Source organism: Choloepus didactylus, chromosome 18 (genome assembly GCF_015220235.1).
Source record: "Choloepus didactylus isolate mChoDid1 chromosome 18, mChoDid1.pri, whole genome shotgun sequence".
In the NCBI taxonomy this organism is placed as follows: Eukaryota; Metazoa; Chordata; class Mammalia; order Pilosa; family Megalonychidae; genus Choloepus; species Choloepus didactylus.
Genome location: NC_051324.1, coordinates 69,032,069 through 69,048,786, shown reverse-complemented (window position 1 = coordinate 69,048,786; position 16,718 = coordinate 69,032,069). Strand labels below are relative to the sequence as shown.

Below are 16,718 nucleotides of genomic sequence, written 5' to 3'. Positions count from 1 at the left end.
TGTGTCTTTACTCTTGTGGACACTCGGAGTCTTTGAAAATAGTCTGATTTGAGCAGTTGTGCCGTCCCCTCTGCTGCTGCCGTGCCTTAAGCATCAGCTCCAAGTGTGTCACTTGTCATGCCAGGCTGGAGACCTGGGGATGGCCTGGCCACTTCCCTTTCCTGGGAAGGGGCTTACTGCCCACGGCACAGAAAGCCAGACTACTGCCCCCCAGCTGTCCTTGGGAAGCGGTTTCTATAAGGGAGACACCGGACTCAGCCTGCGGAGTTTCTTAAAGGAGAAAGCACACAAGAATCATCCTCAGAGCCGGTTGCAAACGGAGTCCTGGTCCTTGCGGCCATAGATTCAGATACATTAGGCCTGGGGCGGGACCCAAGAATCTAAGTTTTTAACAAGTACCCAACAGCCTTCTCATGCCAGTGGTCCCAGAACTGACTGCTGAGAAATAGTTGAGGCTCTGGTTCCTGGATCTGGGGGAAAGCAAGCAGCTGGGAAGTCTTGCTGGAGACTGTTTACCTGTCAGGTGATACACACGCAGCTTCCCTGTGGCAGTGAGGGGGAAGGTACCAGGCCTGCGTGTACATCACAGCCCAGGGTCAGCGCCTGACACCCGACCTGGTGTTCTTGTCACTGACCTCAGAAAGGGTTTCGGAGAATGGCTTGATCTGCAGCAAAAGGAGGTTCTTCCCCAGAGCCAAACTGAATATCCCCAGGTGGTTTCTGACCCTTTCTTCTTGGTTCACACTCCAGCCTTTGAGATAGCTCTGCCTGCACTTGAAGGCTTATTAAAATGTACCTAGGTCTACTCCAGACTAATCCCCAAGATATCCCAAGCGCATGCTAATTCATCAGCTGTCTTCATTAATATGCACCCTAATTGCTCAGCTCTAACACCCATCATACCCCTGCCCTGCGCATCTCTCTGCTGGTTTTAAACTCTTTGGGGTTTCTCTCCTCAGAGCCAAGGTGCAGCCTGAAGAACCTGCACACAGATACTTCCATTCCCCATACACAGCTGCTGCTTTGTAGGCAGCCTCCAGGGCCGGGCCGCTGGCTGGGACACAAGCACGAGAGAGGAGCAAGATTTTTACTTTACAAGTGCTTTACTTAATTAAACAATTACTGCAGAGCCCTGGGGCTCTATTCAGAAAGACACTAGATTCTGCTTATATTCTGCACCCCTGTGATAGCACTGTGCAAGGAGCAGCTTTACAACAGACCTATGTAGGGAGCCCACGGATCAAACAAACCCGGAGCAGGGGGTGGGGGAGGAAAGGAAAATGGTTTGGCATCTTGAGTTTTCATTCTAGTTAGCAAAAAATAGTGAATAGCATTCAAAATTACATAAACTACCAAGAGATCGCTGGGTTACTTAGACTGCTGTTTTTTCTGCACTGTAACAAAAAGGGAAGGGGGAGAGAACTGAAATCAGCAACACCAGGGAGATTTACTTAAAGAATACAAGGTCAGTTTTAGCTCTTGGCCCAGAAGTGGGAGTTTTGGAAGCGAGCAGAAGGGGACTCGGAGCTTGAAGATGGCCTGGGCGGCCGGGTTTGGGGAGTTTGCTAAGAACGCGGCTTCTAGAGGGTGATGGCAGAAAGCACACAAGGCTCAGCGGCCAGGACCAGCCGGGGCAGCTGGGAAGCGAGGAGCCCCAGGTTTTCATCCCCGATCGTGCTGGCTCCTCGCAAAGCAAGGAGGGCTCAAACCCCATGCCTGGGCTCTAACTGGGGCCTGTGTGACGTGTGTATAAAAATGGCCCTGAAAAAGCAGAGTGCAGAAGGTCCCAGCAGGGACGGCCACTCCCCACAGAGGCCTCTCTGGAAGCTTCCCAACCCAACTGGCATGTGTGTGAGAAAACACTTAATAGGCTCCACAAAGCTTTCCCAGCTCGGGCCAGCGTGTATGTGCACGTGTGAAATGGGGTTCCTGGTTCTTTCTTTCAGGTGGGCTGTATACGATGTCCACCCCAAACCTGCCTCTGCCTGTTTCTCCAGCTCTTTGGAGGAGGCTTTGGGCGTCTGCACCTTTGCCCACGAATTCACGGATACCTTCCTTTCTGCAAGAGATGGTCTCTGGAAAGTTCTATTTGTAAATACTTAATTTTCACAGGATACCATTTTAACTGTTTTAGACGCACTAGGGAAACTCAGTTCTTAAGAGAAACCTGCAGCGAGTCCTTCTGTAAAGTAATGAATCGCTCTGCAACAAATAATTACCCCCTAGTTTGTTTTATACATTGGTTTTTCACATAATGGGTTTCTTCAGAATTGAGAAACAGTGTGTGTGGCAAAGTTATGACACATGAGAAAATTTTTCCCATCTTGCTCCACTTGCCTAGGTGGGAGGGGGTGAAAAGTATAAGCAACCAGGCAAGCCATGGGTTTTTTCTCCATGTCCCCAGCAGTAAAATGGGCTTGCTTTAGGCAAGTGGTATTTGCAAGGCTGCTTGTTACTTTCCTGACAAGGGAGACGGAAGAAGAGAAATCTGGAACATTCTAACAAGAGGGGTAAAGACAGAATCAAACTGCCCTAACAGGAGGAGGCTATGAGCAATTCACCCAGTTTAGGAGCAGGGAGGCAAGTTCCCTTCACCCAGGAGAAAGGAGCAAAGCCTGAAGGACCCCGACTAACTCCAACGAACAGCTTCTGGGGCCAGGGACTGTCTGGAAGATTCCCCACCGACTCCCTTGTGACTTGGACCCCCGCAACCTGGCATCTTTCCTGAGAGCACGGAGGAGGTGCTGGGGACTAGGCAACATCCTCCAGGCAGCCATGCCAGGTACCGGCCACCGCAGAGCAGGGCAGGGGGCGTGACGGGCCCCATGTCCTTGAGAGCTGCATTAAAAATAAAAACAATCCTCTCGCTGAGCTGGAGGAGGAAGCTTGGGCCTAACACCTGAAGAAGCTGGGGTGAGGGGAGTTAGTGGGGGGCAAGGGGTCTCCTCAGAAAGGTGAGGAGCTGGAGGGATGCTGGGCACCAGCTGGGCAGGTAGTGGGGTGGACTGGTGGCAAGCCCAGACACTAGCAGCAGGGGCAGGGAGACAGGGGCAGGGTGGGGGGGGTTTGTCCTGGCAGGAGCTCACAAGACTGCCAGTGTCAGAGCGAGTGACAGGGAACCTCAATTTCATTTAGAAAGGGGTGGGGTGGGGGGGTGGAAAGCACACCAAAAAACAAGCAGCCACTCTCGGTAAGACACATACAGACAGCTCCCTAGGAAAACAAAACAAAACAAAACACAGCCCTTTCCATGCATTATTGATTTCCTTGAAAAAGAAATGGACAAGCTAATCCATTAAAGTCAGTCATTTCAATCTGAGCGCTGGCCACTGCTTGAAGTTTGAGTCCACACAAGATTACAGGCCCAGCCTGTGTGGGCAGTGGGTACCTGCATTTTGGGGAGTGGGGAAGGAATGCATTCCCCCGGAGACCCAAGATCATGGGGTAGAAGTAGAGGGCTCAGCACATCCAGGGGTGAACTATGCCCTGGACAGGACTCCCCCCAGTGCTCAGGGTGACACGCTGAGCTGGTGCCTCAGGCACCGGCAACAAAGCTCCTGGCTCGGTGGGGCCAGGGCCCGGCCCGGAGGAACACTCCACTCACTGCACCTCCACTGCCCAGGTGTGACCAGCAGAACCAAACTGCCTTCTCCGGAGCCTCCAGAGCTGAACGAGGGGGAGCTAAGGAGAGGCATATTGGGAGGATGAAGAAAGGGAAAGGAACAGAGTGGAGGGGAAGGAGATGGGCTTCCCTGGAAGCCCTGGTAAGTTCCCAAATGGCCACTCTCTTACCAAGGGGGTGCTTTGATGTCCCAGACCCTGGAAGCAACACCCTCCCCACCCCTAGCAACCAGGAATCTCCTCGACTTGTGGTTGGGTGCTAGGCTGAGTTCTACCCAGCCTGAGTCAGACAGGAGGGTGGATGCTGCCCAGAAGGGAAGCCATCAGTACTATCAAAGGCCAGGAGTCTCCAGAATCGCACGAAGGGCTCAGAGGGGTGGTTTCCTGTTTACAGGGCTGAGGGCTCTGGTCTCCATCACACATGGAACCACCCATCAGACTCCTCCATCAAGAAGCCTCACCAGCTCTCAAAGTCTCTTGCCCTCCTGGTGGGCCCACCTCTCGCAGCTAACCGTGCCTCACTCCAGGGCTGCAGCCACACTGTATTCCTCTGGAGCTGTGCTCTGGGAAGCGACATGAATGTGACCCCAGACTGCGCAACATGGTGACCCGAGAGCCCCCAACTCCTGTGAAATCACTGCCACTCCTCAAACGTGTGGCTCTGGACTAATTTTCCCTCCTCACTGATCCTGAAGGCCTCTAGGCCACCTCCTGCCCCAGAACTGGCAAGAATAAATATTCAAGTGATGGCAGCAGTGACCCACTTATTACCAGATGCCACAGCCCCGGGGCACAGTGGCTGATGCTGAAGGAACAGAGAGTGGCCACGGCAGGGGAGGGGAAACGTCCTTGGGAAGACGTGTTCAGTTCCAACACTCCTTGAGTGAACAGCAAAAAAAAAAAAGTCCATTTTGCTATCTAGGAGCAAGGGACAAGAAAGACAGGGAATCAATCACGTACATGGGCAGGACGTGCAAACCAGATCACTGAACAGACACTGTTCTCAGGCTCCAACACCATCACCCTCTGCCAACGGCCAGCTCTGAGCACAAACAGCCGCTACCTGCCCCTTCCTATCTGTCTATGGCAGCAGGGGCCGCCCCGCCGGGGGAGCCTGGCAGACCTCAGACGAGGGACCAGCTGAGCAAGTCCTTCTGTGTCATCAGGGAAAGAGGGCCGGGCTGAGGGTCTAAAGAGCTGGGTCCCTGCCTCTGCTTTGGCTTTGACCCTGGGAAGCCATCGTCTCCTAGCCTCAGCTTTCTCCACTGTAAAATGGGATGATGCCACGTGCCTTCCTGGGTGGTTGGGAGGACGAAGAGAAATGGGAAAGTAAATGGCAACGTGCTACACAAGCATTAGACAAACCACAGCAGGAAGGTACATCCAACGCTGGGTGTGGCACTCCATGTCACTCCCTTCTCCACTCACAAAAAAAGATATGTTCCCGTGGCTGGTACTGTTTCAGGGAGGAAGCATTAGGCTTTAGAAAGGGGACAGCCTGCCATTTTCAGTGTTGCAAACGGGCAGAGGCAAGTGCTGCTGTGCTAAAACTGACCCAGGATGGTACAAGCCAAGCGTGGCCTCTTGCAGGGGGAGAAAACAGGACTTCCAGCGAAGGCCCGGAAGGCCCCTCCCAATTCAGACTGAACTCTGCATCTCCGACTGACCTAATCCCCTAGGAAGAGAGTCCAGCAGACAGAACTCCCGCTGCCCCCAACACATCCCCTGCTTCTTCTAAGAGGGGGTCTGGAAGGGAGTCTGGGCAGCAAGCCTCCTCCGGCAGAGGCTGCAGCCTCTCCCCCAAGTCACCCATGCCCCAGAGGCGCGTCTCACGGCTCCTGGGTCCGAGGCAGGATGGCAAGCCAGAGTGACCTTGTCCCGTCACAACGAGGGGCCCCCTGCTCAACACTGCCAGCTTACAGCCGGGTCTCCAGCCAGGTTAGCTCCGCTCTGCCATCTGCGCTCCCAGCTCTGTTCAGCCGGTGCCTGCGGGGCTGCCTGTCACCTGGCAGCATCTGCCCGCCGGTAAGTGGTGGATGAAGCTCCCTCATCCGAGGGGTGAGCGGCATTCAGCACTCGAAGAGTCCCACTGCCCCCCTGGGGGTCCCTTGACACTCTAGGAGGACGTGACAGCGGGGCCGGGATCCCGGGCCAGGGGTCCGAGTGACAGGCCAGGAAGCGCTGCAGGTTGGAGAAAGTGAAACAAGAGCACCGGGCAGTGCCATTGGCCCCAGAGGAGATGACACACACCCTGTCTGATGAGGTCAGGACAGCCTGGTTCTGGTCGGAACAGCTTTATGAACAATCCCACTTCCTCGCCAGTGGTCCCTGGCCCCTTCTTGCTGCACAGAACAGAACGAGAGCATAAATTCTGTCCCTACCAAAGCCAGAGATGCTCTGTAGAAGGAACCCCACGATATGCCCCAGCCTGGAGTCAGGGTTACTTGTGTGAAAGAGTGGGGGTATCTGATGCTTTCTCATTTGCTGCTTCAAAGGTGCAGGAAGGATGGGTGGGTGGGGGGCCCGCGAGTCCAGGGTCTGAAGGCAGATCGTGAGGATGACTCTTGGGGGCCCACGTAACCGAGCCCAGAGGGCTGCTGGCTCCAGCTGCGGCCGGCAGGCCCCAGGAAGCAGCAAGGGACTCAGGGACCCTCTGCCTCACAGCACCTGGCTCCCATGCTCCTCCGAGGAGAGGGAGAAACTGACTCATGTCAGCTGTGCTGGGAATCACAGGCTGTGGACGGAGGTCGCAGGGAGTGGGGAGGGAAGGAGGGAGGGAAGGAGGGAATTTTCCATTTGTTAAAGTCAAGGGCTTTGGGAGGCGACCGGCAGCTGCTGGTAGAAAAAGCTACTTTCCTGTAAGTAATCAGGCTGGGGCACCCGGGCCGGCCTCGGAGACAGCTAACACCCCCACTCCCAAATATTCTCATTCTGTGTGTGCAGCTCAGGAGCATTCCCGGGAAGAAACAGACGAGCCCGGGTCCAGAGGACTTTCTGCAAATTAAACCACAAAATAAAGGGTGTGTATCTTTATCCCCCAGAACACACTGTCCCAGAAGAGCGAAGAAGGCTGGTTCTTTTGAAGCCCTTTTGAAGATGCAGGCTGGAGAGGCATCACTCATCTGAGACAGAGATGGTGTGAGCCCGGGGTAGGAAGGGCGCCTTAAATCTGCGCACGCACACACACACACACACACACACACCCAGCACCTGCTGGCTACCTTTTGGAACACTTTTTGGGTGAAGTCTGGCTGGCAGCATAATCAGGAATGGCTGACAGTAAGAGGTGCAGTGGGAGTCTCTAGAAGAGACGAGCAATCCTGTGAACAAAGTGACTAGGGGCAAGTAGAAAAGACACCCCTCCTACCCCATGAACAGAGGAGGCCATTTGACGGAACCGGAACCAGGGAGCGGCCTCAGCTCTCCCTGACCTCTGCAAACACAAACAGGGATCAGCTCTGCAGGTAGACGTGGGGGTGGGGTAGGGGTGCCACCATCACCTGTGACAGAGAGCTCATGACAAAGGAAAGAAACCATCATCTTCCACAGCCCCTTCCCCCAGCTGCTCTGCCCCTCCCAACTCACTGTGAGACAGGGAGGCCTGCAGAGAGCTCCCAGGGTATAGGGTCGGGGCCCATTGTCCTGCGGGGGCCATGGACCTTGGGGAGCCACACACCAAGCTGGGAAATAACTTCTGGAGCCATGCAAAGGGCCCCCTGCCTCAACTTTCCCCAAACAAAAGCCGTCTTGAGGAACCCAAGGTGCCCAGCAGTGGACTGTGGGGTGGGGGCAGAGGGGACAGCAGCAACACCCAGAGAGAACAGGCTGGAACATTTCTGTTTGCCACCCTTGGCTTCCCATTTCTGTGGCATTTGCAGGTGCTGGTGACAATTAGCTTTCTGAGTTATAAATGCAATAGCTGAGAGACGCAGGCAGTAGTGAATGCCTGTCTGCTTTCCTAAAGGGTTCCTTCTGCTCCAAGGGTTAATGAGATTCAGGGAGGGAGGCTGCCGTCACGTGGAAGGCTTATAGGAAGAAGGGAAGGAACAACTTTATAAAGCAATAATAACGCTTCTAAATAATTTACCAGGCAAGTGGCAGCAGCAACACTCCCCATGGTGGGATCCCTTCTGCTGGTGGGCAGGGGAGGGTGCAGAAAGATTCCTCAGACTCCGACAGCCTCGCCGCCCCAGAAAGACCCAGTGCAGGTGCTCGCCGCCGTCCCTTTGCTGGACATGCTCTGGTGTATGTGCCGAGCCGCTCGGGTCCCTTCCTCCATCATGTCTATGCTGGGTAGCGATGCAGGTGGGCCCTTACGCTTACTAATACTTTAGCTAATTGTATCAATCACGGTTTGTGAGACGCTGAGATGATAAGAGGCCTCAGCTGTGCTGCAAGCGCCGCGGCTTTCCCGGCTGCCCTGCTGGGCTACTCTGCCCATTCCCAAGGCTGGGGACATGGGAAAGGGTGCCAGACAATTAACTTACTACCAAATTCCCACCAGACCTGCGATGGGGGAGGATCTGAGACACAATCCTACTAAAATATAATCCTACTAAAAGCCTTAGCTGAATGTGCAAGAGCAGAGGAACAGACCACTGGTTGCTCCAGCAATACAGAGAGGAGAATAGCCGCCTCCCAGGGCTGGGCCACAGGATTCTTCAGCATGTCCACAGGGAGGCAAAACACCCAGCTCAGTGTTAACAAATTCAGACCCAACGAGCATGGCTGGCAGGGCCCACAGAAGCCTTTGCCAGAATAGGGATGATTAAATGAAGAGGCTGACTCCCCGAAAGGCCCTCTCCCAGCTCCCGCCTCCCCCCTCCAAATCAGCTAAGTGGCCACGTGTCAAACTTGGTGTCACCTAGCACACCTAAATCTGTGTCAGGGCTGAAGAGGACCAAGAGAAAGCAGAGAATATTAATAGACACTGCAAAAGTTAAAGGGAAATATTTCTGCCTCCCGCCCACAGCACAGGCAGAGATAAATAACTGCCTCTGGTTCTGTGTCTTATTACCCCAGGCCTGGCTGGCATATGACACAGCTCCATCTCCCTCCGCCCATGGCACAAAGCAATCAAGAAGGAGCCTGGAGATTTATCTTCCTTTGTTGGCTGGGAGGAGGGAAGACAGCAAGAGAGCTGGACAGATCCTTCCCTGGCTGGAGAGCTTGTTTATAGTCAGGGTCAACGGTGAGACGAACTGTCCTATCTGCCCAGTTGGAAAACCCATATGCTCTTGGGCTGGCGGGGATGAGGTCAAAACAGGAGAGTCTCTTGGAAATCTTACAGAGCCTGGCTAAGAGTGCCCCTGAAGCCCTGAGCTAAGTTGATGGGAGTTCACGGCCCAGGAGTTGGCAAGGATCCGAATGTCCCTGCTAAACCGAACGTGACCTTGAACTCTGGTCACCAGGATGCTCCAGGGGGAGAGTCTCAGTGACAAAATCCATTTTCCACCCAGGACCAAAGCCTCAGTAATTAATTAACCTGACTGATGCAGTAATTAACCCGAGTGTGGCTATGTGAAGTGGGGTGGGTTTCCTCTCCGGGAAAGGGTGCCACCAGAAAGCCAAGGCAGTTCAAACGCCCCCAGTCACCCCGGATGGCCTGGTGTGGCCCAGCCCTCGCTGAAGGACGGGGCAGCTGGGAGGACACTCACCAGGTAGAGGCGGTAGGCATCGACTCGGCGCATGGGACCCCAGCACACGTCAGTGTCGTTGTGCTTGCTGTCAGCCTCCACGCCGCAGGAGTCGTTGCCGGCAGCGCTGCTGAAAAGAGAACGAGGGCAGATCCCTGGACTCAGTGCAGCCCCCCCGACTGGGTACGAGGAGACAGAACCCGGTGTGAGGTTTTAGCAATCAACTGAACCCCCACTCCCACCCCTTCCCAGCCACTTCAGCTCCAATCATGTGACTTTTTGCAAACTCGGCTTTCCTGTCTTTTAGGACAGGCACTGCCTGTTCCTGTAAGGCTGTTGCCCGACGACTCAGGAGAATCCGAGCCTCCTTGGAAGGGGACAGCGGTGTGGACGGCCTCCCTGTTCTCTCTCCTCCTTGAACCCTGAGCCAGGACAGTGCACAGCTGGCTGCGGTGTGGGTGGAAAAGGGCCGTGGGCACCTGTGTTTCCCAGACACCCGTGGGCATGCCTGGCATGGTTGCCTCTACCCTAAGAAAGGTGGACGGAGGGGAGCAGGGGACTCACCAGGTCACCTGCATGAGGGAGAAAGGCACGGCTGCCGCATAGATGGCCAGGTCCCCATACAGGTAGATGATGATGCAGAAATAGAACAAATTGACGCCCACTGAAAGGAACACAAGTAGTTGGTGAGTGAGGCAGAGAGATGATTTTGTTCTTTTAGGACAACTAAATCTCTACTTCATTGATAGCTTTTGGTTCTTAAAGCTGTTTACTTTCTACAAAAGAGTGGGAAGACTACCCCAAAGTCTGGTTTCTTGTTCCAACTAGCTATACTGTGTGACTCCGGTGATGTTTGCCTGCAAGGGGGCTGAGTTTTGGTTGGAAAATCAGAGAAGTTCCAAATCCAGACAGGCCTGGGGGGGCTGGGGAAGCATGAAGTGTGGGCTCGGACGGGGCAGGACAGGAGGTGCCCGGAGTGCAGGGCAGCTGTGTGGGGAGGAGAGCTGCCTGGTCAGGAGCCTGACCCCTACAGCACCTTGGGGCCAGGAACAGGGCTGAGGAACCGAAAAGCAAGGAGATATTACCGGGGATGGCCCAGCTCCCCGAAGCCGAAATCAACAGGGTGGAAAGATCTTGTTTCCAAAGACCAAGTGGCCCTGGGTCCAGGCCCATCAGCAAGTGCCTGATGGGAAGGGGGACAGGGGTCAAGGGAGAGCCACAGGCACGTGTACTGGGGACAGGCTCGTTTTCCTCCTCTCGAGGAGCATCTGTAAGGGATGATTTCAGGAGGCACCTGATGTTGAGGTTCCCTCTACAGAGGCAAACCTCTCTCCCCTTTCCCTCCAGAAGGAGCCTGAGCTAGGGTTGGGGATATGAGGCTCTGCCCCTAATTGCATCAGACACTTGCTCTGTGATCCCAGGCAAGTATTAAACATCTCTCACCCTGCGTGGGGAGGAGAATTCCACCTGTGTTGTCTTCCATATATGATTTCAGCTAAAAAGATCAACTGCAAATGCTCTGAAGGAAGCATGGGGGCTCCATGGCACAGGGGTAACGGCCCCAGACAGCTAACCTCAAACTCTCACTCAGGTTGACTGCTCGAGTTTTTAATGTCACTGGTCCCAAGCTGTGGTTTCTTTGAGAACAGAGAGAAAAATGAAATGACAGTTCCCTTCTAATCCTGGTGGCTTGGAAGAGTCTCCAGGTCCTTGGGGGAAAGCCTAGGACATGCTACTCCTGGGCTATTTGAGTTTGGCTTTGTGACTCGGAGTTGGAGGGAAAGAAGACTGGGAAAACGTGATTCTTGAGAGGAGCCAGGAGGGCCTCCGTTCTTGCTTTTCTGGCTGGCATGTCTGCCCCTGACACCCCTCGATGTCCTAGCTCAGGGTCCCCTGGGGCTCACACTGCAGGCTCCTGGTGCAGTCCAGGCCCCAGCCTGCCCTTCTGCTCTGACATCAGTACTGTTCAGAAGGCACAGCCCCCTCCCCAACCCCAACTTCCCTGCCACCTGCCAATGCACTCTGAGTCAGCGCCTTGTAAACTGCCATTGGTCCTCTCCGATCAATAAAATTCATTACTAGACACAAAACGGGAGGATCAGTGGCCCTCCTGAGAGGACATCTATGACCAGGCCTGGCATTTCTAATGACAAGAAATGGGCCTGGACCCCAAGGGAGCCCCACAATTCTTTTGTGGAGGCAAGAATCTTTCCAAAGGCAAAGATGACAATCAGTGAAGCAGGAACTCAGCTGAGCAGTGGTTCACAACTGGGGGCAAACCACCCCCTCCCAACCCTGGGATATTGGGCAATATCTGGGGACATTTTTACTTATCATGACTAAGACAGCGTGTTACTGACATCTAGTGGGTGGGGGTCAGGGATGTTGCAAAACACCCTACAAGGCACAGGACAGCACCCTTCCACCCCAACAATGAATTATCCTGCTCCAACTGTCAGTTCTGTTGGGGCCAAGAAACCCTGGTGCAGATGAGGAGTTCCGCTAGGTATGAGGTTGCTCTCCTGTCAGGTTTGGGTAAACCTAGAGTCTAACCCATGAAAAAAAAAAGACAAAAACTCTAGTTCCTAGAGCTCTTAAAGAAATGACAGCAGATCTTAACATATAAAAATTAGAAAGGAGGTTTAAACAAGCCTATGTTCTCCCTCCAATGTGCAAAAAGCTTACACTTGGAAGGGGATTTTTTGTGTTTGCCAGGAATAAATGCTTATGCTCTTTTAGCCTTAACACGATAAGGAAATGAAAAGAAAGAAACAAAGAAAAAGTACAGACAGCAAGAAGTGGGCTAAAGCTAACCAACTGGTCTGGATGAATTCTGCAAACCTGCTGTGTGGTTGGCCCAGGATGGAGAAGTGGGACCGGACCCCCAGGCAGCTTCTCGCTCATAATCGGGACCTTCCACAGATCCCCAGACTGAACCGTCCAGCCACACCGCCAATGAGAAACAGAGCATTTAAGTGTTCCAAAAGGCAATCAAGAAGATTCTAGCTTCTATAACCAGATCCTCTACCCTCAATCTGGCTCTAAGTGCAGCCACACTCAAGACCACAAAAAACTGGCAGAGATACCCCCTCCGCAAAGAGGGACTTTGACAAAGTTATCTTCCAGAGTAACTGCAAGGGGAAGGGATTTGTTGAGGATAAGTCTGACCCACTACGAAGGGGAAAGGGACAGATTGGGCGTTAAAAAAATAAACTTTTGAATAGTTCATCTTCCAAAACAACAGTATTTTCCATGAAGCTATAAGACGCTGCCTCTGGAATACCCAACAACCCGGCACCTGAGTTGGGTCTGGTCCTTCAGATCACAGTCAAATTCCTCCCTAAGAGCAGGGAGTGGGAGCAAACCACCAGCAGAGCCCAGGGCTCCGAGATGCCCAGCCAGCCCCTGCACGCGGACGCCTGGCTCCCTCTGCCGGCCGCCGGAAGACCCGGCTGGGCATGCTTGCAAGGAGCTGCTCTGTGCTGTTCTAGACAGAAGAGGCTGGGAGAAACGAGGGCGAAGTCAGAAGCCATCAAGCAAGAGGCACAAAACTACCAGCCAGCCTCCATCAGCTTCTTCTGTTGGAAAGCTGCTTAGGAATCTCAATCTCCACGTGCAGTCTGAGCTAGAGTAGCTGCTTCTTTGTTCCTAACACCAACGAACAGAGAGGAGTCCAAGAAAATGACCAGAAGCAGAACAGGCTACTCAGGTGGCCTTATGCTTCTCAAGCTTCCTGGGATGGGTCGACATTTTGCTCCTCCCGCCCCCCCCCCCCACCCCGTCCCTAATCGTCAAGGGGCTCTGTCCGGTGCTAAGCGGAACTTGTCATGGCAAGTGCCCAGGGTTGCAGGGAAGCCCAGGCTCTCCCGCGCCCCACCCTGAAAAGGAGCGGGAGAGGCACTCGTACCTTTACTGAAGAACATGGAGGCCATCTGTCCCATTTCCACCCGGTCTGTGATTCCAAAGAGGCTGGGAGATCCACGTCTCTCTGTGGGGCCAGAAGCACAGGGAAGAGGAAGAGGTTCCTTCACTTGGAAAAGCTCCTCGAGGGTGTGGCTGAAGTTAGTGAATTCACCAGAATAATGAAATCCCCAACTACTACAAACACTAGAGAAGACTTGTCCTTATGTTGCCTGTTTAAAACATTTGAAAACAGAGCTGATTTCAAGGGAACCCAGGGATACTCCTGGCGGAGCGATAAGCGAGTGGGGTGAAAAAGTAAGGCCAGGGCACGTGTGTAGGGAGGGAAGGGGACGAGAAGAAGAAGTCAGCGACCTGACTGTTACTCAAGCTGTCGGTGTGCCCTGGGCACTGGGCCAGGCGTGTAATATTTCAACACAGGACGAGACGAGTTATTTGTCCTGATATAAAGGTGGGAAACTGAGGCACGGAGGTCCACTAACTGGCCCAAGTGGCAACTGCTGGTAAGTTGTACACGGCACCTTCCTTGGAACTGACCACCTGGCAGGAAGGGACAGAGGGCCTCTGCACAAAGGAGGGACATGCAGGCCCGCCTGGGATCCCACGACTTACGCACAGACAGGATGGGCAGTTTCTCCGCCTGCTCGTAGTTGTCCTGGAGAAAGTCGCTGTCGGAGGCCGTGGAAGAGTCGTCGTCTTCCTCCTCCTACAGAGGTGTGGGACAGAGGAGTAGATAACCCTACAAAACCCTATAGAGCAACACCTGTCTGCTCCAGGCTCTCAGCCTCAGCAGGACTGACATCTGTTGTCAGCCATCCCTGTGCGTCGTAGGGGTGGAAGCCATTCCTTTTATATTTCCTTCCAGAAGGCATTAGATTAGGAAGCCCCCACTCCCACCCTGTCACATCAGGAGGGGCAGGCATGCTCAGAGGCACAGTTCCTGGCTGCAAAGGTTTGGAATAACTGAGCTAGTTCAAGGTGGGGTGGGAGGGACCAATGATGCCACGTTAAAATGGCTAAGTCTGCATTTGTCCTGCCAACATTATGTGGCTATTACATTCAGCTCTGGGACTAGGGGCCTGGAGCGGCACTGTGCAGAAGCTATGTGCAGAGCCCCCCCCATGCAGTGGGAGGAAAAGGACAGGCTTTGGAGAACCACCTCGGAAAGCAGGCGTCATCACGGAGACAAGGCAACACTCACCTTGGGGGTTTGCATCCTCCTCCAGTGGAGCTGGGCGTTGGCCGCTGCCATGGCTTCCACCACAAAGGTAGTTGTCATGAAGCTGAAGGGGGTGGGTACCAGAGGCAGCGGGGAGGTTGGAGGAGGCACAGAGAAAGGAAAAGCCATTGTAGGGGCAACAAGCCCAATGCATTCTCTCTTCCGAGAACTTTCGAGATGGAGCTTACCTGACACAAAAGCATAAGTGTGCATACCTACACCTGTGTGTGTACACCTGTGTGTGTGCGCATGTCACTGTCAACATCCTGACTTTACTTCCAATGCAGATGGGGAAGGGGGCATGAAGTAAGCTGGGGGGAGGGGAGGAGGGAACCACTCGGGGCAGAAGTGATGATAGGGACAGTTCAGTGCCCCACACCGGGCAGGGCCATTTTGGGGGACAGAGCAGGAGAAGTAGGAGACTATATGATGCTTCAAGTTTGCCAGAGGAAGCTGATCCACAAAAGGGCCCTCCCGTAGCTTCTGGGAAAGACAGCGGGTGCCTTTTGCCTCTCCTTGCTAGGACACAGACACGTGGTCAACTCCCAATTCCATACACTGATGGAAGGGGCAGAGGCACGGGTGATTGAAAATGAATACTCGGCTCCGGAATTCACCTCCTTTGTTTTTTGGCAGTACTTTGACTTTCCTAATAATGCTTTTCTCTGGCTAATATTAAAAGAAGCTTATGTTCAGATCTGGTTAGGACTAGGGCAAATCAGGCCAAAGGATAAAGGACAATACTGACTGGGTTTTAAAACTACAACTTCTTGTGAGACCAAGGGAGATGTTTATTGGTGCAGGATCTCTATTTTCTGTAGCACACTAGATAATTTAACTTGTACAATCAGTTTGAACACCATAGGTGCATGAAGCTTTGAATGGGAAGTGGGATTTGGTGAGTTTGTACAGGCTGGGGTGAAATCCCGATATATCCCAGAGTGATATGGGCAGAGAGTAAAAGTGTATCTGCAGGGCACCCTGAGGAGCTGGAGAAAAATGCGGAAATGTTGGACTTCCCCACCTGAGTTATTGCTGATTTTCTTGCAAACATTGAGGACTACCAATTTGGTGGGCCGAGCTCTTGATCTGGGGGCTTTTCTTTGTGAAGCTTGTTGCTGCAAAGGAGAGGCTAAGCCTACTTATAATTGTGCTTAAGAGTCTCCCCCAGAGAACCTCTTTGTTGCTCAGATGCGGCCCCCCTCCTTCTCTAAGCCCACTTGGCAGGTGAACTCACTACCCTCCCCACTGTGTGGGACATGACTCGAGGGGGTGTAAAACCCCCTGGCACCGTGGGAAATGACTCCTGGGGATGAGCCTGGACCCAGCACTGTGGGATTGAGAAAATCTTCTTAACCAAAAGGGGCAAGAGAGATGAAACAAAATAAGGTTCCAGTAGCTGAGAGATTTCAAATGGAGTCGAGAGGTCACCTGGAGGGTATTCTTATGCGCTATAGAGAGATCACTTCTTAGTTTTTAGTGTGTTGGAATGGCTTGAGGGAAACACCTTAAGCTGTTGAACTGCGACCCAGTGACCTTATTTCGAGACAATTGTATAACTGTGTAGCTTGCACAGTGTGACTGTGTGATTGTGAAAACCTTGTGGCTTGCACTCCCTTTATCCAGTATATGGACAGATGAGTGGAAAAATGGGGACAAAAATTAGGATAGGGTGGGATGGAGGAGATGGAAAGTTTTGGGTGTTCTTTTCTGCTTTTATTTTATTTTGGAGTGAGGAAAAGGTTCAAAAATTGATTCTGGTGATGAATGCACCTGTATGATGGTGCTGTGAATAACTGATTGTACACTGTGGATGACTGCAGGGTATGTGAATATATTTCAATAAAACTATTTTTTAAAAATTAAATGAACAATGTGGGGAAGAGGGGAATGGGATGTTTTGGATGTTCTTTTTTATTTTAATTTCAATTTTATTTTTTGGAGTAATGAAAATGTTCAAAGATTGATTGTGGTGATAAGTGCACAACTATATGACGATATTGTGAACTATGATTGTACTCTTCGGAGGATTTTACGGTATGTGAATATATCTCAATAAAATTGCATAAAAAAATGTCAAATGGGAAAAAAAAAGCTAATGTTTCCATGGCCTGAATCAAAAGGGAGACAGAGAGGTGGTGCCAGACACCTCATCCTTCCTTGGTCTCTTAAAGAAATGAGAACCTACAAAATTGGTGATGGGAGGGGACGATAGCTGGTATGTGCTTTTGTTAGCGGAAGACAGAGGGGAAGGCACCTTCCTGCTAACAAAGTCTGCGGTGTGAATCCATCCTGCCAGGAGATGATGTGGATGGAGATTT

General features: G+C 52.7%; 1 protein-coding gene across 3 annotated transcripts in view; it reads right to left on the bottom strand.

Annotated features, from left to right (window-relative positions):
• The window catches only part of TMEM104 (transmembrane protein 104), a 59,670-nt gene that overhangs the window by 32,905 nt on the left and 10,047 nt on the right, over window positions 1-16,718 (bottom strand). For 2 of the 3 annotated variants that reach the window (XM_037809334.1, XM_037809335.1), the window contains exons 4-8: window positions 14,380-14,461; window positions 13,791-13,884; window positions 13,165-13,245; window positions 9,822-9,921; window positions 9,279-9,387 (exon numbers count right to left, since the gene is read on the bottom strand). In XM_037809334.1, the coding sequence (XP_037665262.1) occupies window positions 9,279-9,387; window positions 9,822-9,921; window positions 13,165-13,245; window positions 13,791-13,884; window positions 14,380-14,461 (466 nt within the window). The remainder of the gene's footprint in view (window positions 1-9,278; window positions 9,388-9,821; window positions 9,922-13,164; window positions 13,246-13,790; window positions 13,885-14,379; window positions 14,462-16,718) is intronic. The other variant, XM_037809336.1, reaches the window with a different exon arrangement.